The sequence below is a fragment of the Pan troglodytes genome, chromosome 9 (assembly GCF_028858775.2).
Source record: "Pan troglodytes isolate AG18354 chromosome 9, NHGRI_mPanTro3-v2.0_pri, whole genome shotgun sequence".
NCBI lineage: Eukaryota > Metazoa > Chordata > Mammalia > Primates > Hominidae > Pan > Pan troglodytes.
Genome location: NC_072407.2, coordinates 132,380,001 through 132,407,375, shown reverse-complemented (window position 1 = coordinate 132,407,375; position 27,375 = coordinate 132,380,001). Strand labels below are relative to the sequence as shown.

General features: G+C 51.1%; 1 protein-coding gene across 1 annotated transcript in view; it reads right to left on the bottom strand.

Annotated features, from left to right (window-relative positions):
• Positions 1-302: 302 nt before the first annotated feature.
• ADAMTS15 (ADAM metallopeptidase with thrombospondin type 1 motif 15) overlaps positions 303-27,375 on the bottom strand; it is a 28,144-nt gene continuing 1,071 nt past the window's right edge. The window contains exons 1-8 of the mRNA XM_522253.8: positions 27,156-27,375; positions 15,392-15,524; positions 14,759-14,926; positions 14,233-14,516; positions 7,549-7,726; positions 5,842-6,023; positions 5,560-5,735; positions 303-3,903 (exon numbers count right to left, since the gene is read on the bottom strand). The exon at positions 27,156-27,375 is cut by the window's right edge and continues 1,071 nt beyond it. Of these exons, the coding sequence (XP_522253.2) occupies positions 3,129-3,903; positions 5,560-5,735; positions 5,842-6,023; positions 7,549-7,726; positions 14,233-14,516; positions 14,759-14,926; positions 15,392-15,524; positions 27,156-27,375 (2,116 nt within the window). The 3' untranslated portion in view covers positions 303-3,128. The remainder of the gene's footprint in view (positions 3,904-5,559; positions 5,736-5,841; positions 6,024-7,548; positions 7,727-14,232; positions 14,517-14,758; positions 14,927-15,391; positions 15,525-27,155) is intronic.

Here is a 27,375-nt window from a genome sequence, read left to right as displayed (position 1 = left end):
TCGTTTCTTTTTTCAGCTCCTTCTCTCTGAAAAACTTCAAATGCGATCAAACGCCCACATCCAAGCTCCCACTCAGCATCAGTTGGTGTCTCTTTCACTTGTAGCACGATCTGCCACAACTCTGTGCTTGCTGACTTGAGCTCTGCCTCCTCGGCTAACCTGGGAGCTGCACAGGACCAGGACTGTGCCTGTCAAGGTCACTGCTGTCTCCATAGCTCCTAGCACAGTGGCTGGCGAAGCTGGGCATTCCATGGATGTGAGGAATGCATGCATGAATGAGAAGCAGTCACAGAGGCAGGACACAGGTTTTAAATACTTACAGCTTTATTAGGAGAAGGCTGTGGTCACCTCAGCAGCCAGCTCCCCTGTATACACAGTATACACAGCCCAGCCAGCACCCAGGTCCTTCCATCCTTCTGCAGTACATGGAGTGCAAAAGAACCAAACACAACGGCGGGGAGGGAGGGTCTACCAATGAGTGTCAGTGTCTAGTGCTTCCGGGAGCCAACTGCCAGGCTAGGGACACTCAAGCCCCTCAAACTGTCATCAGCTCCTGCCAGACCCCACTCCAGCATGTCGAGGTTCATATGAGAGTGTTTGGGCCAGACTTCTCCAATCAGTGCACGCGATGGGCAGAGGAGGCTAGGGAATCCTGAGCCCAAAGCCGTATTGGTCCATCCCCCTCAAGAAGTTGTTGGAGCTTTCAGAACGTTCCTCTTCTTGTGTAGACATGAGATACCGCTGTAACTTTACTCCATCACCAGAAACCTGTGCCTTGAGTCTAGTCTCTGCTCAGCCCTCGAGAGCATGGTTGGATTAAGGAAATAGTCAAAGGCAAGCAAGACAAACTCCCTAGGTTGTCTTGGTCATGCGTCTTTTAAAAAGGGAAAGAAGAAAAAAGAAAAAACACCACAACAGATAAAAGCACTGAGGCCTGGCTTGTGTCAGGAGCCAGAGTGGTTGTCCTTCCTTGAAATGGTTTGTAAAGTGACTGATGGCAAAAGCTGCTCTCCTCTACTGGAGGCCAGCCTCCTACCGATGGCACCTCTCTTCCCACCCACCCAATCCCCCTGCCATCCCGCACAGACCCCATGCCACCCTCTCCTCCTGAAGGAGGGAGTGCACCAAGCACAGGGCGCAGTGCTGTCGTCAGCTATCAAGGTTCTGCTTCTGCCTGGTACCCTGGTCCTTTTTGTCCCTTTAGCCCCACAGTGGTCACTGGCACAGAGGGGTTCCTGTTCACTTAGTTCTTCAGGGGTGACTGCAGCCCTGCCTCAGAGACTGGCACCCCCTCTGCCCCTGCATGAACTCTGTCCAAGGTTTCCAGCCCAGCGTTAGACCGGATGAGAACATCATTGCAGAGGCTTGGCTGGCTGGCTGGCTGGTTTGTGGATTCTAACTATTAGGGAAACCCACATAAAAGAACGGAACCCTTCTCTCCCAGGAAGACACATGCTTTGATCTTAGCTCCATAAAATTCTCCACTGAGGACCTGGATTCATCACCTACACTCAGAAGCAGAATATCCCATGTACACAGTGGGGCATCTGAACCTTCAAGAAACACCCTGCTTAGCCAAAGAAGCTGTAACCCCAAAATATCTCCCCACTTGGAGCTAGAGAAAATGCCTGTTTCTATTTTCCTGACATGTCTATAAGACAGACAGGTCTCCAGCAGTTCATACTAGTGGCTGCCAGGCCCCCTGGGTCAGTCATTGATTCTTGGTGCCTCCTGAAACCTACTCCCAAGAAGTCTGAAGAGGCCCTATCTTCGGCTTTGGAGCCCCAGCAGGGGGCTGTGGGGAGCAGGAAGCCACGCACCACACACTCATTTCTGTGGCTGGACAGCTCAGTCTCCAAAGACTGAGTGTGGTGGAAGGACCAGGTCACCACTGTCCTAGGGGAGGGATACGGCTGGGTTCCCAGAGGGCATAATCTGAGGTAGCAAACAGTGGAGAAGCTAAGGCCTAGGATGCAACGTGACGTGCCCAGGGCAGACAGCAGTAGCTGTTGGGAATGAAGACGAGTTTATAGGCACATAGATGTTCAGCACCTAGCCCTCCTAGGCATGCCCCAACCCCTCACAATGGGTACAGGACTGTGGCCACTGTCAGGGCTGTCTGAGGCGACACAGACCCTCGGATGTCAGCCTGCGTATACGTGCCTCTCTGGAGGAGGAAGCCATTAGAAATGCAGCTTCCTCCTCCCTATCCCAGGGTGACATCCCCCAAAGCCAGGCCCAGAGCTCAGCACCAACCCCAGTCCAGTGACAGCAGAACCCTCCAGAACTTTCTGAAAACTCCCTGCATCAGCCACAGACTGCATAGCCCCCAGCAAATGTCAACATCTTTCTGTAATGGCCGGCTCCATCTTGAAGAAGACAGCAGACTCCCTACTGACTTTCCCCGCTACCTGCAGAGCCTCAGAGGACACTTCCGTGGCAGCCCTACCACTAGTCCTACACCCTGCACATCAGAGGAAGGAGAGGCTGCTTCTTTACGGGAGGGCCAAGAGTGCAGGATGAGAAACCTCAGGACTCCCTGTGCACGTCCACGTCTTCCAAGGTGGAGTGCCAGGCTCCAGGGGCCCTAATCTCACTCTCCCCGTGGCTTCTGCCCAGCCCTAGCCAGCTTTTATTGCTTAGTCCATGTCAGTTCAAAAAGGAAAGTGGGCTAAAAGCACCGTGAAAACCCTGCCTCGTTCAGACACGGCTCAGAGCCCATGGGGCCACCTGAGGGTGCCAAGCTGCTGGGACATGGCTCTTCCAGCAGCCTGTGGCCTCCGTTCCGGGGGCCGGGGTCCCTGAAGTTCTGCCTGGAAGGTGCCCATCCTCCAAGTTCCTTGGAAACTGGGCCTCAGCACCTTCTGCCCTGCACCTCAAAGCCTCTCCCCGCAACCGGCCCGAGGAGCGGGGCCTGAGGTAGACTGTGCGGGAGTTCCTGGGCTTCCCTCTGCCCAGTCCAGGGAGGAGGAGGGAACCTCTCGCCCCAGCCCATGGTCCTTGTCCCTGGATGTGGGTGACATCGTGGCGTGAGCCCCTGGCCACCGTCCTCTGCCCGCTACTCCAGCTGGCAGAACGCTGGCATATCAGTGGGGTGGAGAGTGAGGGGGAGAAAGCGATGACCCCACTCAGCATGGCCTCAAGACGCAGAAGTCCAGCTCCTGGGGCTTGCGTTGCAAGTTGCACTGGTCCCGGGCCAGCAGCCGGCCTCCGTGGCCCACGCACTTGAGTGGGCGCCTCTTAAATCCCCGGCCGCAGCTCTTGGAGCAGGGTGACCAGGCGCTGAGCTCCCAGGTGGGGCAGGGCTCCCCGCAGGCTTGTGTCTCCACGGGCCGATGGGCTGCATCACAGGCAGGGACCGTGCGCTGCCCGGCGGAGCCCCGGCAGTCCACCGCCCGCTTTTGCAGGCCGCTGCCGCAGCTCGCAGAGCACGGCCCCCAGCTGCCGGCCACCCAGCGTGCAGGGGGCCTGTCGTCCGGCTGCTCCACCTGGTTGGAGAGGCTAAGGACGCTGTTGTGCAAGACAGAGGGTCCCCGGGGGTCCTTGGGATGAGAGGACTTGTCCTCCCGAGGCTCTTTGGGCAGATAGAAGGAGTAGCGGACCCGGGGCGGTGTCATCTTCCCCACGGAGAGGACCTCCACGGTCAGCGGCTCCAGGATGGGCCGGGAAGCCTGCAGGCTCTCCACCGCTGTGCCCGTGCCGCTGTACCGCAGCAGACTGCCCTTCACCACCAGGTCCCGCTCCACTGCCGACACCACGAAATGCCCGTTGAGCAGGTACTTGCCTTGGCTGTTCTTCAGAGCCAGGTAGTTGTCATCCCCAATCAGCCCCTTGTAGCCGCGCTGGCGGATGTCGATGCTTGAGGCGCCTGCGGGGATGGCCACCACGAAATTGTAGCCATGCCTGGCGGGGGAAAGGGGGGTCGTGCATTAGATAGAAGCCTGGACCTAAGGACCTTATGCTCCAGGATCTGCTTTCCTCAGTAAACCTAGCTTTCGGTGAATTCTGGCATGGGAGTAAAAGCACAGGTTTTGGAGTCAGAGAGGTCCCTGCCCCTTGGCGATTGGTGCTGGAAAGTTGCTGAACTTCTCCAAGCCTCCACATCCTCACCTGTAAAGTGGAGCTCAGAATTCCACACACCTCACTGAATTGCAGGGAGGACTGAGTCCACCAAAGCACAGAAAGCATGTAGCATGGTGCCTGGCACACATCAAGGATATGTAGACATCTGCCATGAGGACGAGGAGGAGGAGGAGGAGGAGGGGTGGGGCGGGAGGAGTAAGTCCACCATCCCGGAGCCTGAGGCTAGGAGCTCAATGCAGTGAGAGGACACTGGCCCTGGAGGCAGGGACGCAGATCCAGCCTGGGTCACACGCCAACTCCTGGCAATTTTAAGCAAGCCAGTATCTCTGGGTTCTGGTGTCCTCATCTGCATAATGAGTAGGTTAAGCTAAATGATTTCTAAGGCTCCTTCCAGCTCCAACAGGCTGTAAAAGGAACATCTGCCACTAAACCAGTGAGGCAAGCCTGGGGTATGTACCTCCCACTCCCCACGTGGCCTTGCCACCACAGGTCCCTGCAAAGCACAGCCTGGAACGCCATCCGTCCCTGGTGCCCAAGCCCCCAGAGACAGGGCTGGGCATCCTCCCTTCGCATCACCACCCAGGGGCTCAGGAGAGGGTGACGTGTCCAGGGGCACAGTCAAGGCTCCAGGACAGCCATCTAGGCCTTTCCATCACCAGCACCTGGGCTCCCAAATTTTCTAGGCCAACCATAGCCTCCACCCCCAACTGGGACCTCAGGTGCCCTGCCTACCCCCTCTTCTTCTAGAACGTGGATCAGGGCTTTCCAAGGAGCATATGTTTGACCTCAGGAAGCTCAAGCTGGGAGGCCCAGATTCTTAAGTTGGGACTAGATGCCCAGGGATTGCCCAAGACGTGAAGACTCCTTCAGTCCCAACTGCTCACTTGCTGTCTCTTGGCAGTTTATTGCCATTCTCACCTCAATCTGATCCCCCAGGTCAGGGCCTCAGGCCCAGGGAGAGGCTGGCAGCTGTCACGTTCAGCCTCATCAGGTGAAGGTACGACGCTAACCGTGTTACTTGGACTAACTCCCTTATTCCCCACAAGAGCACACATGAAATATATTAGTATTATACCCACTTTACAAGTGGGGACATCTAGAGACCTGGAGATCGAGTTCACTTGCCCAAGGTCATCCAGAAAATGGGTAACTGCGATCTGAATCAGGTCGGTCTTACTCTAGAACACTATACAGCCCCTAACAACTCTGCCCACCTTCCTGAATACCATCTCATGTTAAGTGGGTCTTCCCCCAGCATTCGTCTTTGCTTGCTGAAAGAATGAATGAATGAATGAATGAGTGAATGAATGAGTGAGTGAAGGACTAGCAGCCCTAGAAGGGTATGGGTGGCCTCTGCAGCAAGGGTACTGGCTGGATCTGACATTTACCCCAATCTAACCCAAGCTTCCAATACCCTGGGAAACTCCACCTCCCTCCCTTTGCTCCCTGGCAGGACCTTCAGGGCCCAGAACTCACATGGGCTTGGTGAAGAGTCCAGTCACCTTCTTGCAGCTCTTATTGTCTCCCCCACACACCCCACACTTGTCGAATCTCTTCTTGGAGCCCAGGTTCCCATCACAGCCAGCCTTGATGCACTTGCCTTGGACACAGACGGAGGTGGAGTCAGGAGAGCACAGCGTGCCGTCCACCACCTGCAGCACCCCAGAAGGGGAAAAAGAAGGAAGAGCAGGGCAGCTCAGCTGATGCTCCCCCGAAGACCTGGTCCCTACTTTGTTCTCAGGCCCCAGGCTCACTCACCTTGGGTGCCAGCACATAGAAGTAGCCAGTGCCATTGGCTCGGCAGATGAGCTTGCACTTGTCCCGGGGAGACACTCCTGAGTACTTGGGCACCCATGCCACGGCCAGAGTGAGCCGGTTGGTGCTGTGGTTGTAGCCGTTGAAAGCCTCACACTGCTCCTCCCGGAAGCTCTTTCCGGAGGCTAGGGAGGGAGAAGCATAAGAAAGAAGTTGAGGGGAAGGGACAAGGCCGGTGCAAAGGACAAGCCTCCCTCCCAGCCTGCCGTGGCTCTCTTAGCCCTTCCCACCCTCATCACCAAAGCTGCAACCTCCCCCCATCTGAAAGCACGAAAGCAGGCTGGGCCCAAAGGACCCAGGGCGCAGATGAAAACACATCCCCTGAGCTATGAACCACCTTCTCCAGTAACCCAGCCTCAAACTCCCTCTAGGTTGCAAACTATTTTCAGAATAATGTAACTCAGTGCATAAAGTAAATTATATAGATTAACAACAACACCAGTTACATTTGCTATACAACTATCGATATATTTTGAAACAAGTCTGTGATATACATGCTTTTTTGTTAATGCATTAAATATGATTCAGTGCTGGACACAGTGGCTCATGCCTGTAATCCCAGCACTTTGGGAGGCCAAGGCGGGCAGATCACCAGAGGTCAGGGATTCAAGACCAGCCTCACGAACATGGTGAAACCCCATCTGTACTAAAAATACAAAAATTAGCTGGGCATGGTGGCAGGCACCTATAATCCCAGCTGCTTGGGAGGCTGAGGTGGGAGAATCGCTTGAACCTGGGAGGTTGAGGTTGCAGTGAGCCGAGATCGCGCCACTGCACTCCAGCCTGGGCAACAGAGTGAGTGAGACTCTGCCTCAAAAAAATATATATATACACACATATATATATATACACATATATATATACATATATATACATATATATACACATATATATACATATATATACATATATATACATATATACATATATATACATATATATACATATATATATACACATATATATATATGATTCAGTAATGAACCTGATAACTACTATAATTCTGAAGTAAGGATGAGCTTAAACAGCATTTTGAAAATTCTGCAACAACCAAAATGTCACGTGAAAATATCCATGGTTCCTATTGATGACAAAGTCACAGGTACTTCTACTACTATTGTAGTTTTGTTGTCTAACTGAAAGAAATACTAAATTTTAGATGGAAAGGTAGTTAAAAAAATACTAATTTCTCCCTGAAAGAAATACTAAATGTTAGATAGAAACATTAATAAAAATAGAGATGTAATTTTGTTTTCCCCATCAAGTTCTTGGGCTCTGGAGTCCTGCTTACAAAGATGGGCTGGGCAGGCCTCAGATAAGAGGACTTCTAGTGTATCATTCCCCTGATCCATTTAGTCTCCCAGGCTAAGCATCCAGAAGGAAACACCCTTGCCAAAGGTGAGTGGAAAGAGGAATGATCCCAAGAAGAATCTGCACCTCTCCACTTCCAGGCTTTGTCCTGAAGGTTGGAATCTTGACTGCAGTCCCTTTGTCATCAGCAGGAATCCATGATAGAAATACTAGACTACCTGAATTACCTGTGTACCCAATTACCTGGAGGCCATGCATTACATGGAGTAGGGGTGGGGTGGGGGGACCTCCAGCCTCACCTCCCCTGGGCCCAGGCCACCACTGCTCTCCCCACCTCACCTGAGCTGGGGCAGGGCTCCAGGTTGCAGGATCGGTATTTCACCCTCACTCCCTCGCAGTACTTGCCCCCGTTGGCAGGGGTGGGGTTGGTGCACTGCCTCCTGGCCAGCTGCACGCCCCCACCACATGTGCGCGAGCAGGGGCCATAGGGATCCCATTTGGCCCAGGAACCATCCACCTGTGAGGAAGAGCCTGTTATACCCCTTGGCGGATCCAGGTGCCACACCCAGCCCCTCAGCCCATAGAAAACTACACTGTACAGCCTCCAAGTTCTCATCCCACCTTCCTGGAATGAAATTAATGTTGTATCATGAAGGAAAAAAACAATAAGCAAATGGCCAGTGTACACCAAGCCCACCCAACATTCCAACCAACTAATGAGCAAACAGCAACTGCTCCCAGGTGCAAAGGAGGCCGTGCAAAAGAGAGGCCTCTTTGGGCAGTAGAGTGAGACAGATGTGAGATGTGTTTTCCTTTTTTTTTTTTTTTTTTTTTTTTTGTTGTTGTTGAGGTGGAGTCTCCCTCTTTTGCCAAGGCTGGAGTGCAATGGCACAATATTGGCTCACTGCAACCTCCGCCTCCCAAGTTCAAGTGATTCTCCAGCCTCAGCCTCCCGAGTAGCTGGGATTACAGGTGCCTGCTACCATGCCCAGCTAATTATTTTGTTTTTGTTTTTGTTTTTGTTTTTGTTTTTGTTTTTGAGACGGAGTCTCACTCTTTCGCCCAGGCTGGACTGCAGTGGCGCTATCCCGGCTCACTGCAAGCTCCGCCTCCTGGGTTCATGCCATTCTCCTGCCTCAGCCTCCTGAGTAGCTGGGATTACAGGCACCCACCACCACGCCCGGCTAATTTTTTGTATTTTTAGTAGAGACGGGGTTTCACCGTGTTAGCCAGGATGGTCTCGATCTCCTGACCTCGTGATCCGCCCGCCTCGGCCTCCCAAAGTGCTGGGATTACAGGCTTGAGCCACCGCGCCCGGCCTTATTTTGTATTTTTAATAGAGACGAGGTTTCACCATGTTGGCCAGGCTGGTCTCAAACTCCCGACCTCAAGTGATCCGCCCTTCTCAGCCTCTGAAAGTGCTGGGATTACAGGCGTGAGCTACCGTGCCTGGCCAGACGTGTTTTCAATGGACTCTGCCCACACCACAGCACCCTAGTGGGCTTGAGCAACGGCAAACCCTCCTTAGCTTTCCGGTGCTTCACTTGCAAAAATGGGTTTGATAATACTAATACTCGGGCCTGATGTCAGGTGGATGACAGAAGTGGCCTAACAGGCACGAAAATTCCCAGCACCACGCTGGCCCCGGCAGAAGTTCAGAGAGTGCTCTTATCTCACAGCTTGCCGGGAATAAAAGGAAAAAACAGAAAAGATTCCCTTTATTTGTTGTTAGTGCATTCACAGGCATCCCTAAGGCATGGCCACCTCCAGCCCTGCGGATAAAAAATGTCACCATAGACGTGAATGTTTTTCTTCCTTAGTGTTCTATAATTCAGACTTGACGCCAGACCAAACTGATCTTAACCTCGATCAGGGGCTGTATTTGAGAAGGTTTCACCGTGAACCATTCTGAAGTTTCTTTTAAGAAGAGATAAAGATAAGACATTATTAAGCAATCCTAAAACTCGGTTTGGCTTTGGGGTGAATTGTGCAGTGTTTTGGAGGGCTTTTTTTTTTTTTTAGGTTTTTTTTTTAGTTTTTTTAAACAGCATAGAAAGAGAATAAAATTTACATTGTCCATGATGTTTTCCTTAGAATGACAGTGAAATGAGTTTGGATCCTCTGAACACACATCAGTTGAGCAATAGAGGAAGCAGCCCGGCTGCTGTACTCGCCTGGAATTAAAACTCTGCCACCGACCGTCCTACACAGTGCCTAACTCACATGGAACTAAGCAGGAACTGGCTGCATGTGATGGAAACACTTTAACCTGTGTACATATCCAGCATATTTATTCAATCTACCCTTTTGTCAGATAGCTCTTATTTCATTTTGTCAAAATCTGTTTGATCCTATAAAAACCACCACCACCATCCTTCCACCCTGCTTTGGCCTCAAACTACTCAAACTAGCGCCTCACCTCATTCCATCCTTTCACTCCCTGACAGCGTCACCCACGTTTGCTCTTTCCTCATACTCACTCCCCAGAGCCTTGCACTGTGGGTTTTGTCCCCATCACACCCCAGAAGCTGCCCCCTCAAAAGCCACAATGGCCATCAGAAGACTGAAAGAGTGTGCCTAGGCCTCAAGATCCCCAATTCTTCTTCAGCACATAGCACTGTTCCTGCAGCTGCTGAGACAATGCTACCTGGTTTTTATTTGGTATCATTGCTTCCTATTTGAACAAAAAACATTCACTGTGCTCCCGCCCTGTGCCATTCACTCATTCCTTCACCAAACACTTGTGGAAGTACCTGCCCTCAGAGCAATTACTCCCTAGTGGGGAGACAGACAATAAAAATGAATCCGTGAACACAGAGCATTGGGTGGGCTTCATAGCAGGTGGTAGGGAGGAGTTGGGAAGGGCTGCTCTGGATTATGGGGGCCCCTCTTGTGCCTGAAGGAAGTACAGGTGGCATAAGCCAGGCAGACATCAGGGAAAGGGCATTCCAAGCAGAGGGAGAAAGTGCACAGGCCCTGAGGGGAGATGAGCCTGAAGTAAGCCAGTGTCACTAGGGCCAACAAGGCAGCGAGAAATGGGAGCCGGGGCAAAGCCCCTAAAGGGTGCTGAGCAGAGAAGTGGCATAACTAAGGTGCATTCCAAAAGAGCTGCCATGGCGGGAATCATCTGTAAGGAGTAAGATCAGAAGCAGGGAGACCAGTTAGAGGCAACTGCATTAATCCAGGGGACAGGGGGTGGTGGCTGGGACGAGGGTGAGAGCAGATGAAGTGGTGAGAAATGATCCTGGATCTGCCTTGAAGATAGTATCCACAGGGACGTGGAGATACAGGGTGTGAAGCATGTGAGAGAAACAGGGTTTCAGGTTGAGCAACCAGAATGTGGAGTTGCCAGCGCAGCTTCAGGGGAGATGACCAGGAGCTCAGTCTCACAGACACATGTATAAGATGCTAATCAGGTGTCCAATGGACACGTCCAGATTCCCTTAGAGATGCAAGTCTGCAGGTCAGGAGCGAGGCCTGGACTGAAGATGCAAATTTGGGAGTCTTCAAGCTCTAAATGGTATTTAAAGCCATGGTCTAGATGAATCAGCGAAGAGATTGAGTGTGGATGGTGAAGAGGGAAAGGAATGAGTGCCGAAGCACTCCAAACTTTAGAAAATGAGAGTACAGGCCGGGCGCGGTGGCTCACGCCTGTGATCCCAACGCTTTGGGAGGCCGAGGTGAGCAGATCACCTGAGGTCAGGAGTTCGAGACCAGCCTGACCAACATGATGAAACCCCATCTCTACTAAAAATACAAAAATTAGCCAGGTGTGGTGGCGGGCGCCTGTAATCCCAGCTACTGGGGAGGCTGTGGCAGGAGAATCGCTTGAACCCGGGAGGTGGAGGTTGCAGTAAGCCAAGATCATGCCACCGTACTCCAGCCTGGACAACGAGAGTGAAACTCTTGTCTTAAAAAAAAGAAAAAAAGAAAAGAAAAGAAAAGAAAAAAGAAAATGAGAGTACAAGGAAGAAGCAGTAAAGGTAATGAGAAGGGGAGTGGCAGCGTGAGGAGGAGGAGGACAACCGAGAGGCAGTGGAGACCCTGTTCCAGGGGCCAGGGCTCTGGGTTGCCAGAAATGCTGCTAGCCGGCTGGACGATGGGAGGAAAGGTAACAGTCACTGACCTTCGTAGTGTGCAGGCCATTGGGTAGCCTTAATAAGAGTTGTTTTGGAGAAATGATGTCAGTCAAAGCCTATTTGGAATGGGCAGCAGAGAAAAGTGGGAAGATGGAATTGGAGACAGCAAGCTTGTACAACTCCTTCCGGGAACCTGCTGTGAAGGGAGTCAGAGAAACAGACCACAGAGGAAGTGGGATCGTAAGAAGTTTTGTTTCAGATGGGAGAAATTACAACAGGTTTGTATTCTAAAAGGCATGATTCAGCTCAAGATTGGGAAATACTGGCACTGCAGGAGAGAGAGAATTGATCAGCGATGTCCCTAACAAGCGAGAGGGGATGGGGTTCCCGTGCAAAGCACACAGCATGGCCTCAGATCACAGCAGGGACAATTCAGCCACTGTAAAGGGGGACAGTGGAGAACAGGTGCAGAAGCAGGTCGGGAGGTGGGTGGAAGTTCCCTTCTGATTACTTGGTTTTTTCCCCCGTCGGGAAATGAGAAGAAAGGTCATCAGTGAAAGCTGAAAAGGAGGAAGAAAGAGTTAGTAATGGGAGGAGAGAGGTGATGGTGGGTGTGAACTAACGGTTCAGGAGGTTGGGAGAGTAAGCCAACTGGGGAAATGAAATATAAGACTCCTGGACAGCATATGGGCCCACCTAAATTTCTGGGTCATCAATTTATTTTACTTTTTTCTTTTTCTTTTTTTTTTTTTTTCCTTGAGATGGGATCTCACTCTGTCACCCAGGCTGGAGTGCAGTGGCGTGATCATGGCTCAGTGCAACCTCTGCCTCCCGTGTTCAAGCCATCCTTCTGCCTCAGCCTCCTGAGTAGCTGGAACTACAAGCATCTGTCACCACATCCCACTAATTTGTGTATTTTTTGTAGACATGGGGTTTTGCCATGTTGCCCAGGCTGGTCTCAAACTCCAGGGCTCAAGGGATCCTCTTGCCTCAGCCTCCCAAAGTGCTGAGATTACAAGTGGTGGCCACTGTGCCCAGCTCAGATCATGAATTTAAACTGAGACCAGTGAGCACAATTGCATGTTTTTCTCACTGGGTGAGGCATGATGGGAAGGCATGATGGGAAGGGTGAGGCATGATGGGAAGGTTGTTGTAGCAATAGATTGTAGGCCCAGATGGGATTGAGGAATTGTTGGAATCCAAAACCCAGAGGGAGTAATCTGGGAAGATAGGGCCTTGGTGGTCAGAATGGGATTCCTGAAACAGATCTGTGGGAGCTGCAGTGATTTGTAAGACATGTTTTATGATCTGACCTCAGCCAGTGAGGGCAATGACTTCCATGAAGGTTTCCTGGAAAGTTTCAGTTAAAACAAGGTGGCCAAGGGATTGTTTAGAAAAGAGGTTGAGGAGGTAGATCTTGCCTGATCATAGACAGAATTCTAGAAAGTGTGGAAAGATGGTGCTTCTCAGACTGCATTTTCTCTATCCAATATTATCTCAACTCGTCTCTGCATCCTCCAGCCTCATCTTCTCAGGACGAGGCACTGGCCACATATTGCCTGTCCTCGGGACCTTCTAGTGCCTGGCAATCAAGGTGGCTGCTGTCTGGCCCCAAATGACCTTCCTGAAGATGGTTCCCATAGAGCCCTCATCTACACAGCCCTGCAGCTCACTCCGACCTGCCCAGGACCTCCCGCCTCCTTGCCTTGCTCTGTTTCTGCCTACAGGGATCCTACTTATCCCTCAGCCTCTCTTCAAATCCAGCCTCCTCCAAGTTTTCTCAGCCCCCTCTCATCATCATTAATCTCTTGACCCTGGTTCTCCCGTGACAATTTTCATCCTTCTGTCCTTCCGCATAACATGTGCCTCTCTGTGTCTTGTATCACAGCTACAATTCGAGCTTCCCCACTTGACTGTGAGCTCTCTGAGGCATGGCCTGTGTTTTATTTCTTTTTCTGACCACCACAGTATCTTACACAGTTCCCTGAACACAGTGGGTTTTTGCCTAGCCAACGGTTGAAGGTTTAATTAGACATGTATCCCCAGAACACAGAAAAACATTTTAAATAATTCTGTGCCATACTCATCTCAGGGCAATTGATAATGTGCTTGGTGGATGCTTTTTTGTGACACAGCCTCTGTGCCCAGAGGCAAGTCCTCCCCGAGCTGAGAACAGGGGATGGGAAGGGACAGTCAGCTCCAGGATCCGGGAGGAGAACAGACCTCTTATTCCTGCCCGGAAAAGTACAAATCCCTCTCCTACCCCCAAAACCCCCAAAACAAGACCTGAACAAGATAAAGTTATTATATTCAGAGAACATTTGGCATTCTGAATGTGTTCTTGTTTGGTTGCTATTCGTATTTATCAGGAGGGAAAACAAGTATTATTCAACTATGTTCCTGCTAAAGAAAAACAGCAATCGCAACAGAAATGGAAGCTTGGTTCAGAATGCAGCCAATTCCCGAAGCTTGCCCAGGGCTTTGCTTCATTGCAGCTCTGAGCCCTGTTCCTGAACATGGTCCCCAGCTCCCTGGGTGTGGAACACACTGGGAAAGAGTGGATGAGAGAAGGAAGGGATGAGCCAGCGAGTGAGCCGCTCCTGACACTAGGTGTTCAGTTTTGAGCCCAGAGCTCCTCCCCAGGTAGGACGAGGCCCGGAGCTCAGGGCTGAGACCCCACGTCCTGTTGAAGGCTTTTCCCCATGTGTCTGAGACCTCACCAAGTCCTCTGACCTGCCATAGCTTTTCTCTCCGGTCTTAGAGTCAAGAAGGGGATAGGACTATATACAGGGCAGTGAAGGCACAGCTCAGCCATGCAACAGTGCTGGTCCCGTGGCCAGTCTGTGATAGGCACCTTCCCGGTGAAGACCAAGGGCAGACGAGGCCCCCGGGTCTCCGTCCCTCCTCCCAGCAGTCCCCGAGCGCAGCTCCAGCACTCACTCACCCTGTGCTTGTTGAGGTTGTGTCTCTCCACGCAGGCCCCTTTGAGGCAGAGCTTGCCCTCGCCACAGCTGGTGCCATCGGCCCAGGGGAAGTGGCGGGTCTGGCACACCATCTGTCCCTTGGCCTTCCCGGTGCACCACAGCTTGGTGCAGTACTGCATGTAAGGACAGGGCTTGGAGCCCACGCCAAAAGCCAGCTCGCACTGCTGGCTCAGGGTGTAGCTGGCGCCCGGCAGATCCTCGGGCAGAGAGATGGGCTTGCTGGGTTGGTCCAGGAGGCAGTCACCTGCAGAGAGCCGAGGGCGTTCGTTAGGATGAGCTGGGAAGATGAGGTTTGGCTAGCCCAGAATCTGAATGGTAAGGGGATAATGAACCAAGGGCAACAGGAATGCACTCATGTCAGAGCCCAGCTCCAAGGGGGCACACACACCTAATGTACAGAGGATGGAGAAGTGAGCACCTCCACCAGGGGCAGCAGCAAAGCCCCCTCCGAGGCGGCCTCATTGCCCTCCCGCCGTCCTGGCTTACCGTGCCCGCTGTCCAGGAAGTCGGTGATGATGGCAGCACTGCAGGCTGACCAGGGGTTGGCACGGTCGATCTGGATGAGGGTCGGGGACATCATGTGGTTGGCTCGGAGCTTCCCAAACACCTCCTCACAGACTTTCACATTGTCATGGGGCATGTTGAACACGTGGCCTGTGGGGTAAGGCAAGAGGACTGAGAGGGCAGGAGGAAGGACATGGGGGTTGGAGGGAGGAACGGGGCAGGGGAACTAGAAAGCCCATGTCAGAGGTTTTCAGGCTGGTCATTGCCAACTATCGACAGACTGCTTTCAAATGTCCTCAAGATCATGTTCTTGTGTTTTCTGTCCCCTCCGTCAGGCTGTGGGCTCCCTGACAACACAGTGTACCTCCTTGTCGTTAACATGGTGTCCCCACAGTGCCTAAGTGCTGAGACACTCTGCCAAGGGGCTCAAACCACGTCATTGGCCAGCGGGGCTGGGGCAATCGGAAAAAGTACAAAGCTGCTGCTAAGGCTCACTGTGCCCTAAGAAGGGGTCCTAAGGCTTCAGAACACAAGGGGGCAAAGACACACGTCTCCCACCCTCCAGGCTCCCCAGGCAAACCCAGAAGACCCCAGGAGGAGCTTATCCAGCCTTACCCAGCTCGTGGGCAGTGGTGAAGGCTGATGGAAGCCCATCGTCCTCAATGACAGAGCAGCTTCTCTTGGGGTCACACATGGTACCCACATCAGCCATGCCCAGGGTGTCACAGGTGGTGGCTCCACACAGGTCCTGCCGGGTGGGGGAGAAGCAGAAGCCAGCCCGAAGTTAGAGACAGTGACAGAAGGGACGTGAAGGGAAGAAAGGACATCCTACAGGACATTCCAGCTCATCTCATTCCAACCTCACCAGGCCCAGCACCTTCCAGCTGGGCTCTTCTTCCTAGGAGGTTGTGGGGCTGTTCCCAGAATCAACCTGGCTGAGGGAGGAAACCCAGGAAGAGCTCTGCGGCTTCACCAAAAAGACTTTGCCCAAACCCTATGCACGGAGGTCCTCTGGGAGGAAATTAGGAGGTACAAAATTAACCTACAAGGGCCACTACTTCATAGAGAGACGGCCCTCCAGACCAGAAAAGCAGTGACTCCCATGGCCAAGGGAGGCTCGCTGAGGCAACAGGGAGGAAGCCAGTCCCATTCCCACCCAGAGGCAGCTTCGAGCAGCCTCGGTCTCTGCTGGGCTGCCTTTTGGCCAACTATGAATTAAGTTAAGATTCTCAGCCAGAGGGCTGCTGGCCAAGGACCCACCCATGCCAGTGATTAGGCTGGGAGGAAGCATTGAGGTGGACCCAAGACCCCATCCAGGCACAGTTTCATTGGCTACAGAAGCTCAAGGGGACACACACTCAGTGGCTGCTAGGAAGAAAGATACATGAAATAGAGAGATGGCACCTAAGCAGGAAGGTCCCTCGTTTTGTACTGAAGCTTAACTTGGCCACAGAACCTAGGGCCTCCAGCAGAAAACCCTGACAGGAAGTATTCCCAGGGGACACAGAAAGGCAGGATAGGGCTTCCGGGGTGGATATCTCAAAGAACTTACTGAGCATCGTTGGCCAGAAACACATTCAGATAACTTAAAAGCCCAAAAGTTGGAAATAGGATAAGACACTTGTGTACATTCTGCTCCTCTTAAGAAGACGTGTGTTGGGCCAGGCACGGTGGCCCACACCTGTAATTCCAGCACTTTGGGAGGCCGAGGCAGGTGAATCACCTGAAGTCAGGAGCTCAAGACCAGCCTGGCCAACATGGCGAAACCCCATCTCTACTACAAATACAAAAATTAGCTGAGCATGGTGGCAGGTGCCTGTAATACCAGCTACTAGGGAGGCTGAGGCAGGAGAATCGCTTGAACCTGGGAGGCAGAGGTTGCAGTGAGCCAAGATCACACCATTGCACTCCAGCGTGGGCGACAAGAGCAAAACTCCGTCTCAAAAAAAAAAAGAAGATGTGTGTTGAATCAGTGATGCTGGTTCTCTCATTACATCGCTGCCTTTAATGCATAAGGCATTCTGCATTTCACAGGAAGCTGCTACATGTGTCACCTCATTTAATCCTCACAATAGGCTTATGATGCAGACATATTATCGTATCTATGTGTCAGAGGTGGGAACTAGGCTCATGCCTATAGTTCATCATGGCTATGATGTATTAAATGCTGACACTGTGCATGCACTTTGCACACACAGCCCTATTTAATCCTCACAACATCCCACTGAAATAACAACTATTACTACCACCTTCCACAGGCAAAGAAGCATGTGTCTGCATGCATGTGCACGTATATGCAAGGCCACATGTGCATCTGTGTACATGCTGGCAAGGGGCGAAGGTGGGCAGCAGCACAGCGCAGGGAGCCAGGAGCCAGGGGGCATGGGAGGAAAAGCGGTCAGAGTACAGAAAATCAGCAAAATTTAATCCAAAGCACTCAGAGGTTTACCACCTGAGCAGTCAAACTTGGCTTCCCACGGTCAGATGATAGTCACACCTCCTAATGAGTGAACAGTTATTCCGAGGGTGACCAGCCTGAACCCGGGTGCACCAGAGGCAGTGATGTGTGCCCTGCACACCCAGCCAGGTCTGCCACCTGTGCTTGCTGGAAGCACTACCTCCACTTCTAGGAGCCCCATGGAGGACTTCAAATGCCCTTCTCTTCCCATATTCTTTCGTCTTCAAAGACCCACTCTCCCAGAAAGTTTTCCTTCCCAAGAGCTCTGAAACCTAGAAAACAACCACTGTCAAAATTTGGGAGGGGCCTGGGCGCAGTGGCTCATGCCTGTAATCCCAGCACTTTGGGAGGCCAAGGCAGGCAGATCGCTTAAGTCCAGGAGTTCAAGACCAACCTGGGAAACACGGTGAGACCCTGTCTCTACAAAACATAAACAAAATTAGCCAGGCATGATGGTGCACACCTGTAATCCCAGCTCTGCCTCCCAGGTTCAAGCGATTCTCCTGCCTCAGCCTCCCTAGTAGCTGGTATTACAGGCACCTGCCACCATGCTCAGCTAATTTTTGTATTTGTAGTAGAGATGGGGTTTCGCCATGTTGGCCAGGCTGGTAGGAGGAGGCTGAGGTAGGAGGATCACTTGAGCCTGGGAGGGTAATCTACAGTGACCCGTGATCACGCCACTGCATTCCAGCCTGGGTGACAGAGCAAGACTCTGTCTCAAAAAAAAAAAAAAAAAAAAAAAAAAACACTTGGGAGGGAACCTTCACCCGACCAGCAGTTTAGGGAATGTGACAGCTGAGGAACATGGATCAGCGTGTGAACTGTGGGGAAGGGAGCCAAGATGAGGGCAGGGATGAAGGCTCTTGCAAGGGCATAGTGAAGGATGTAGGTGTAGGACGGGTGTGGTGTAGGACCCAGCAAGGCTGGGGCTCTGGACATTCTAGCCTAGCAGTCGCAGCCTGTGGGGGCAGGCACCTACCCGTGCCTCTGGGCTGCCCTGCACACTCACTGCTCCCTGTGTAAGAGGGAGAGGGCGCAGAAATAAGAATCAAGAAGTCTAGATTCCGGTCCTGGCCCTATCACTAAGTAGATGTGTGACTTTATACAAGTCCTCTCTCTTCGGGGCCTTGGTTTCCTGCTCTGGGGAAGGGCCAACTTTCAACTAGAGCCTGAATCAACCAGTGCTTTCAGCCTCTGCTCCTTCCCCAGTCCCAGAGCATGCAGCCCCTTCTGGCCCTGTAGGTTATAAAGGGAACCCACAGAATGACATATTTTTAGAACCCCAAGGAACATCTTGTCTACTGACCCAAGTCATGTAGCTGACAGCACTCGCTCTCAGAAAAGTGGAAGTCACCCACGTGGAGATTCAGAGTCCTGTTCCCCGGCCCCGCTCTTCAGAAATGCCTAGACCAGGCAGGACGCAGTGGCTCGGGCCTGTAATCCTAGCACTTTGGGAGGCCAAGGCGAGAGGACGACTTGAGGCCAGGAGGTCAAGACCAGCCTGGGCAGCGTAACAAGACCCCATCTCTACAAAAATTAAAATTTAAAAAAGAAAGAAAGAAACCGCTAGACCAGACTGAATGCTCAGACTGGGATCTAGAGGGCGTCTGGAACTCAGCCACCCCGCAGCCGCCTCTGTGGCTGGGAAGTCCTTACGGCCAAAAGCCTCCTTCCTCCTAGGGAGGGTGGATTTTCTCTGGAGCAAAGACATGCAGCTGCAGGCCCTTCTTGGCCAGAAGCAACCTGTTCTTTCCATCAAGAAGTCCCGGTTTCCCTGGATCAAACGAGAGGAACAAGGAAAGAGCCGGCAAATTTCCTGAGGGTAAGAGTGGCTCTGGAAGCAGCCGTCTTGCAGTAACCAGCGTCTTCACTGTGGGAAGACACAGCTGTATGGGGTCAGAAGCTCTGCCTGTCCTCCTCCCCACCCCGGCAGGGACTCAATGAAGAACCGCTGGGCCTCTGCACTTTGAACGCCTACGAGTGCTTATACAGGGGCCCAGCAGTGCCTGCTTTGTGGCATCAAAAATCTCCACCCTTCTGGAATGAACTCAGAGGCACTGAAACTGCCTTAACCTCTTCATCTCAAGTGCTTGCCTCCAAAACACAGAAGCTGTTCTGCCTTCTTCCTCCCAGAAGGTGTAGGTATTCCTAACCCAGCCCCTACCTGCCTCACGATTCCCAGCAATTGGCTGTTTTTCTTTGTAGCTGCAGCCACTTTTCCAGATGATCCTGGAATCATCTTGGCCGGGAACCTTAATCCTCCTGGACTGTTATTTTCTAACTGTCCCTTCTTATAAAATAATTTAGGATTGGAGCCACAACTTAAATAAATAAACAAGGATAACATCTGACAGTGGCTTGTTTACCAGTGTCACTCCATACACACCTCCACCACGATTCCCACCAGCTGCCGTCCCTGTGAATCACCTTCCTACCTCCTCTCATTTCCCAGGCATGTACCAAGATGCTCAATGTTTTCCAGCAGTACAAAGACAGAGGGATGCACAAAAATCAAGCACATTAACTTTTTTTTTTTTTTTGAGACTGAGTCTCGCTCTGTTGCCCAGGCTGGAGTACAGTCGGGTGATCTCGGCTCACTGCAACCTCTGCCTCCCGGGTTCAAGCATCTCGTGCCTCAGCCTCCCGAGCAGCTGGGATTACAGGCATGCGCCACCACGCCTGGCTAATTTTTGCATTTTGAGTAGAGACTGGGTTTCACCATGTTGGCCAGGCTGCTCTCGAACTCCTGGCCTCAAGTGATCCACCCACCCCAGCCTCCCAAAGTGCTGGGATTACAGGCGTGAGCCACCGCACCTGGCCGCACTTTAACATTTTTAATGTGGCAGAAGACATACGCATTCTCATGTAGCGGACTTTGCTTCCATTGAAGTTCTAGGCAGGAGAGCCAGAGCTCATCTCTGCGGCTACATCACAGCATCCAGGTATTATACTCACAGGACTTCAGGGCTGTCTTCTCATGCTGCAGATGAGGAAACTGAGGCTCAGTGACTTGAGATTATGCACCCCAGTCCCCATGGCTATTGAGCAAAGAATGAGGTCCCCAATCCAAAGCTATGTTCTTTGGTCTAAATCATGCAACACTAGTTAGGAGACCATAATTACTGGCGAAAAGCACCCTGCGCTAGTATTACTACTGTACCTTTAACTTGTTTCCTATCCGAATCTCTGCCATGCATCACTGTATTTCCTTGTCCAGCCCAAAATCCATGTCTGTTTGTAATCCCCAAGGATGGGAGGGCCTTGCTTTGCTAGAAGAAATAAAATCTAGCAATTCAGTGCCTTGGCAATGTGACGAAGAATGTTAGTTACTTCTACTGGCAGATTCTATTTCACTGGCATATAAATCCCTCCAGAGGTACAAAATGGTAATATTGCAAGAGAGTGAGGTCACCAAAACAACAATAATTACCTCAATGAGGAAGAAGAGGGACCCCAAGCTTGCAAGAAGGCTAAATCTTCTATAAAAAAAAAAAATCACCCCTTCAAGAGAGAGGGTGCCTACAAGAAGAGTGATAATAGCTAACAGTTACTGACTGGCTACTGTGTGCCAGACTGTCGCGAGAGTTTTATCTGCCTTCATTCATTTAATCCTCACAGCTGTAGGAAGAAGACGCCATTATCAGGCCCCATCGCACAGAAGAGACCCAGAGAAGGTAAGTAACTAGCCCAGGGTCACACAGTAAGCCCAAGGTTAGACAGAGAGGAAGGGCGCAGAGTGAGGATTGAAGTCCAGGCAGCACAGCGGCAGGGTTGAGCTGTCACCATGACTTCCTGCTGCCTCTGGTGCATATCGCCCCAAGAATGGAAGGCCTCGCCCTGTAGCTCAAGCAAGTGCTGGTTGACACTGAGTGGGGAGAGGCCTGGGGAGAGGGAGAGGCAGGATTAAGTGCCGAGAGTGCTCTGAGTGCACCGTCTGCGCCACCTCTCCGGTTGAACAAGCCCCTGGCTCCTTGCCCCACACCTGCATTGACACACTGACCCCGTCCCTGCCCTGCCATGCACCCTGTCTGCTGACTCCAAGGTGGATTAAACACACACCTCTCTGGAGCCCCTCCTTTCTTCAGGGCAAAACCTCATGGCAAAAAGCCAAGATGAAATGCCAGAAGAATCTAAGACTCCCTCTCCCAACCCTGCAGCCTGACCGCCTCAAAAGCTGGATGAATGATCCCCAGGAAGGGAGGTGAGCTACCTAAGCATCCAGAGCTACAGGCAGCCCTTGCACTTCTGTTTGCACCTTCCTTCCAAAATCACCTACTGAACAGCCAACTTGCAGGGATCCACAAAGGGGCTTACAAAGACTAAAGAGGTTCCAGCCTAAAAGGAGTTTACAGATCAGTGGGATTAGCAAATTCTGATGTCCATAGCTTCCACACAAAAATTGGACCAAATGTTAAGCATACTTGAAAGGACAATGGGACAGAATGCTTTAAATCAGGGCCATCCCAAACTTGAGTTTGGCAAGGGATCCATAGCTAATTATTCAACAAGACGCATGTACTGAGTGACTACGAAGGCAGTGATGAGATGATAATAACTACCATAACTGGGGGCCTATTCTGGACCACTCAGTAACACTTATCTTTGCAACAGCCCCGTAAGTGAGGTATCATGTCATCATCATTATCCTCATTCTAAGAGTGAGGAAAGTTAAGTGCACGTAGCTGACTCATGCAATGTCCATTGCTAGAGAGTTCAAGCCCCCGGATTCATACTCAGCTCTGCCTGACTCCAAGCCTGTGTTCTTTCCATCATGCCACGTGATCGAGTCAAGGTGTCAAGGAAAGGTTGGGGGGAAAATTCCAGGGGTGGGAGGGGACGCAAACAACTACAGAGAAGTTCAAAGGCAGAAGGAGAGCAAGACTGAAAGAAAGAGAAAAACTCACTTGCCTTTCTGACTAGACCAGCGGTTAAAAATAAAAGAAAAAGATTCCCTCCAACCTTCCTCCCCCATCGGCTGACATTAATATCAGGTGAACTCACTTGATGTAACTAAAGAGAGAGAGCACTCATCCTGCACGACAGGGAACCAACATATTGCACTCCTCCCTCTCTCTTCCCACTCCTTCCCTCCTCCCTCCCAGAAGGCATGGTGTTGTGTTTCCAGTTAGTGGCCAAGAATAACAAATTATTAAATACTCAATCTACCAATGACCTCTCTCCTAATATCTTCCAAGGCCCGACTTCAAGAAAGTTCCTAATGAAATCATGATCCTTTTCTATTGTATAGGGAGATATGTGTAACATACGTATTATCACTTCATTATTAACTATTTTTATCTGAACACTAAATATCACTGCCCTATGACAAGTGCTTTATCACCAAAAGAACTGGCGTCTGTTTCACATTAGGTTCTAGAATGCTGTTCCGCTCTGCGCAGTGTAGGGCATCCCCAATGAAACACAGTACTGCTCAAGGTCAAAACAAGAAGATAGCACCAAGCTCAGGGTTGTGAGAGGGGAAAAGTCAGAGTACAAATGAAGAGAATAAGCGGGAAGAGAAAGACTGCAAAGATCCTGCCTGGATGGTCCCAAAAGAGGAAGGTGAGAGCATGGAAGAAGAGTGAGAGGAGAGGAAACAGAGGTGGCATGAAATGATATGAAGAGGCAACAGGAAAAAAACAAACAAACAAAATAGACCAGGCGCAGTGGCTCACGCCTGTAATCTCAGCACTTTGGGAGGCCAAGGCGAGCAAATCACTTGAGCCCAGGAGTTTGAGACCAGCCTGGGCAACACAGCAACATAGCAAGACCTCGTCTCCAAAAAAAGAAATTTTTTTTAATTAGTCAGGCATTTTTTTAATTAGTCACATGCCTGTAGTCCCAGCTACTTGGGAGACTGAAGTGAGAAAGATAGTAGACAATATTATAAGCAACTTTTTGTCAATAAATTCGCAACTCAAAGGACATGGAAAAATTTCTTGAAAAATATAAATGACCAAAGCTCACTCAAGAAAAATAACTTGAATATATATGTTTTAGAAATGAAATTTGTAGTTAAAAGTCTTCTCACAAAGAATATTACAGAGCTCAGGCATGGTGGCTCACACCTGTAATCCCAAAACGTTGGGAGGCTGAGGCAGGAGGATCTCTTGAGGCCAGGAGTTCAAGATCAGCCTGGTTAACATAGTGAGACCCTGTCTCTACAAAAATAAATTAGCTGGGCACGGTAGTGCAGGCCTGTAGTCCAGCTACTCAGGAGACTGAGGTGGGAGTACCACTTGACCCCGGGAGTTAAAGGCTGCAGTGAGTTGATGGCACCACTGCACCCCAGCCTGGGTGACAGAACGAGACCCTATCTCTAAAAAATAAAGAAATAAATGAAGAAGCAGACAGAATAATCATAAAATACAAGTCCTAAAAAAAATAAAGAAATAAATGAAGAAGCAGACAGAATAATCATAAAATACAAGTCCTAAAAAAAAATAAAGAAATAAATGAAGAAGCAGACAGAATAACCATAAAATACAAGTCCTAAAAAAAAAGAAGAAAGAAATGAAGAAACAGACAGTAAAACCATAAACTACAAGTCCTAAAAGAAAAAAAAATCAGTCCAAAGGAGAAAAGGTCACAGAGAGCAAAGCAGAAGTGGAATGGAGGAGAGGGCATCTGACGACATAGAAAACAAGCTCCCCTCCCCAGCCCCGACTCCGCAGCCAGTGCCCTTCCTGCTCCCGTCCCTTGGAGCACTTCCTTAGCTTCAGCATTCAGGAGAACGCCCCTCCTCCCCAGCAGGGCTGGTCTGGCACTTAGCACACCCTGCTGAAATTAGCTGTTGTCTTGTAAGCTCCCCATCCCATGGTGAATTCCTGGGGACCTGAGGCCGCAATTTTTTTTTTTTTTTTTTTTTTTTTTGAGACAGAGCCTCACTCTGTCACCAGGCTGGAGTGCAGTGGCATGATCTCGGCGCACTGCAACCTCCGCCTTCCAGGTTCAAGTGATTCTCCTGCCTCAGCCTCCTAAGTAGCTGGGACTACAGGCGTGCGCCACCACGCCCAGCTAATTTTTGTATATTTAGTAGAGACAGGGTTTCACCATGTTGGCCAGGATGGTCTTGATCTCTTGACCTCATGATCCGCCTGTCTTGGCCTCCCAAAGTGCTGGGATTACAGGCGTGAGCCACTGCGCCCGGCCAAGGCCACAATTTATTACAATTTGTAGCTCCACAACCCAGGGTAGTACCTACAAATAATAATAAATAATGCTCAACAAGTATTAAAAGAGTGTACAAATAAATGAATGAAAGCCATTCTACCACAAAGGGTTACCCAAACGGCAGCGTTATTGGACCTAAAGACAGAGAAGTCTCAGGGAATGAGGGAGGGCCTACCAAGTCTCGGCATTAAATACCTGGCTCCTGCCGCCCAATGCAACAAGAAGCCAAAGAAACTTTTCTCCTCATAGAAATAAATGAGAAACACTCTGGCTCTAGTTCTTCGCAGATCCTGGTTCCAGTCCTGTGCTGACCTCACCCTGCTGTTATGAGCCTGGAGACCGATCACTTTGCAAAATCAGATGTGCACTTTTCTCCATGAACTTATTCTGAATCTGTAAGTAAACTCCTCAAATTGTCAAAATACTTGTTGTATAACCACTATATTCTCCTTTCCGGGCAGTTAAGGTTCCCAGAGACCACATCTGCCTTAATCTTAGAAAGGGCAGCTACTCCCTCCTGTTCTCATCAAATACTGTACCTTCCCCCAGAGAGATCAGGAGTGAGAAGATCCTGAGACTCTCAGAATGCAGTAGGCCCTGAAGTCTGAGCTGCTGAGGAGGTGGGGAAGAGGGGTTTCCTCTGAAGCATAAAGTACATACCTTGATGGTGGCCCTGACCACACAGAAGCCTCACTCTCTAGCTTTGCTCTCTAGGCACCTAAGGGGAAGGCAGCTTCTAAAAGTCAGATTTTGCACATCACTGCTTCTGATCCAGTGGTCATGCATCTTGTACCCATTATGCATGGACAACACAGCCCCCGGGGGGTTGAGCACACACCACTGAGAAATAGAAGCTGTCATGCTGTTTGATTGCTTCTTCTTCAAAAGGCGGCCTCCTTCTGACGGCATGGTCCCTTTTCCCAGCAGGAGTTCTCCTCCTAGGGCTGACTCCAGAAGCCAGCCTTCACCACCAGGCTGCAGAGGCTGAGGTCTTTTATTTTGGAGCCAGTGAGTGACCTGCACTGGGGCAGCCCAGGTAGCGAATGGGGCAACAGCTGCTTTGCCCATTAAGATATCCTGTTCTTGGCCTTTGCTTTTTTTCAAGCCCCAGCAATCTAACTGCCAAGCTGGTCTGTGTACAGAGGTCAAAGCCACCTCCTTTGCAGCTTCCCCATGACTCAGGCAGTGCTTGCAGAGGCTGGGCAGTGGCAGCTCAACAGACCTCAGTTGGAAGAATGAGCACAAGGAAACAGACTCAGGCCAAAGACCTCCCTAGAGAAACCAGGTGGTGGGAGGAGAAGAAGGCTGGGAACAGAGGAAGTTCGACTCCAGGAAGGGACTAGCTGTGCCAAATGGGTTACTGTGGAAGACTCCAGCTCCAGACTGTGTGCGCCAGTCCAACTTTGAGTGACCATTTGGAAACAGTGGAGAGTTAGAGCCCCACAGGTAACCAAGGATTCCACGCCATCCCCAGAGTGCTGTGGTTATGATAATAACCAAAAAAAGAGCATGGCACAGATTCAAGTCACAGTCCCCCAAATCAGAAGAAGAGGCTCACTTGGATGGCTCTTTTCCTCCCAGCCTCCTGTATCTGAGAAATTTCAAGAATCCAAATACTCCTCAGTGCCCAATCACTCCAACACCTGTGAATCTAAACGTTTGCAGATTTGTAGCTTCTTTGACATAGAACATCAGGAAAGGCCTTGCAAAAGGCAGGGCTGCTTCCTGGGCTGGGTCCATCTTTCTAATCCCAATACTCAGTTTCCTTCTAACTCTACAGCTGGAATCTCCAAATACTCTTGACTAAGCTCACACCACTTCCACCCCAGCAAGGGCAGAAGCTAGAGCCCTGAAGTCAAGTGTGGTCATAGGAATTTTAGTGACTTGGGAGCAGGAGCAAGCATGCCCGCTCTGCTCTGTAGTATACATCTGGGCAAACGGGTCACCCTCTGACAGCAAGGATACAGGAAAATTGGAAGAGATTTTCCCAACTCAGCTCCAAGTAAAACTCCACTTGAAACTCCAAGTGAAACAGTCTCAGCTCCAAACAGGTGCCCTAACTACACCGCCTGCTCAGAATGGTCTAGAAGCCTCTTGGACCATGCCCAGCAGAGAAGTCTGTAGGAGAAGCGGCAGTGAAGGAGGGATGCTCGCAGTACTTGAGTCTGGCCTGTCACTGCAACCCACAAAATCTCTCAATGATTCCCTCCACCCCAATCCAGGCTTTCCAGGCCCAGTACACAGAGGGGACAACGTGTTACCCGAGAGAAATGTAGCAAGCGCTGACCTTGGATCACCTTCAGTTCTACAACCCTTGAAAGGAGACCTCAGGAGGTGTCCGAGAAGACTCAGCCGCCCATACAATAGGGGTGGGCCGTTCCCGCCCTCTCCAACACCATCCTCACGGCGTCTCCTATCGGTCTTGGACACAAACTGCAGCTCCGGGGCGGCAACTTCCTGGGTTCCGGCCCCTCGGCGCCTGATCCAGGAGGCGCTGATTGGCCGCGCCAGGCCAACACCTTCGGAAAGCGCAGGCTCTCCTCCAATGGCCCAGATGCACGTGAGCCGCCGCTCCGCGGAGCCTGGGAGAGGGCTCTCCCTGGAAACTCCACAGAGTTGGAGTCGGAAGAGATCAACGAGGTTTAAACTCGGAGGCGTTGCACGATACAATGGGGATTTGGAGCGCTAGGGGAGGTGACCCTAAAGAACGGGACCATCTGGGTGCAAAGTGACGGCAGATCAACTCACCTGCCTGGTGAAGAGGATGGCAGTGTCCCAGTACTCGGGGTGCTTGTCACTCACTTTGTTCAGCTTCTTCTGCCAGGCACAGAAGTTGCGCAGCGTCAGGGCCGCATTGCCGGTGACCTTGGGCCCGGAGTCACGATCTCTAAGAAGCAGCACCTTGACCACAACGATGTTGATGGGGTTGAGGATGCTGGGATGGCGGTAGAGTCGCGCCGCCGTTGCC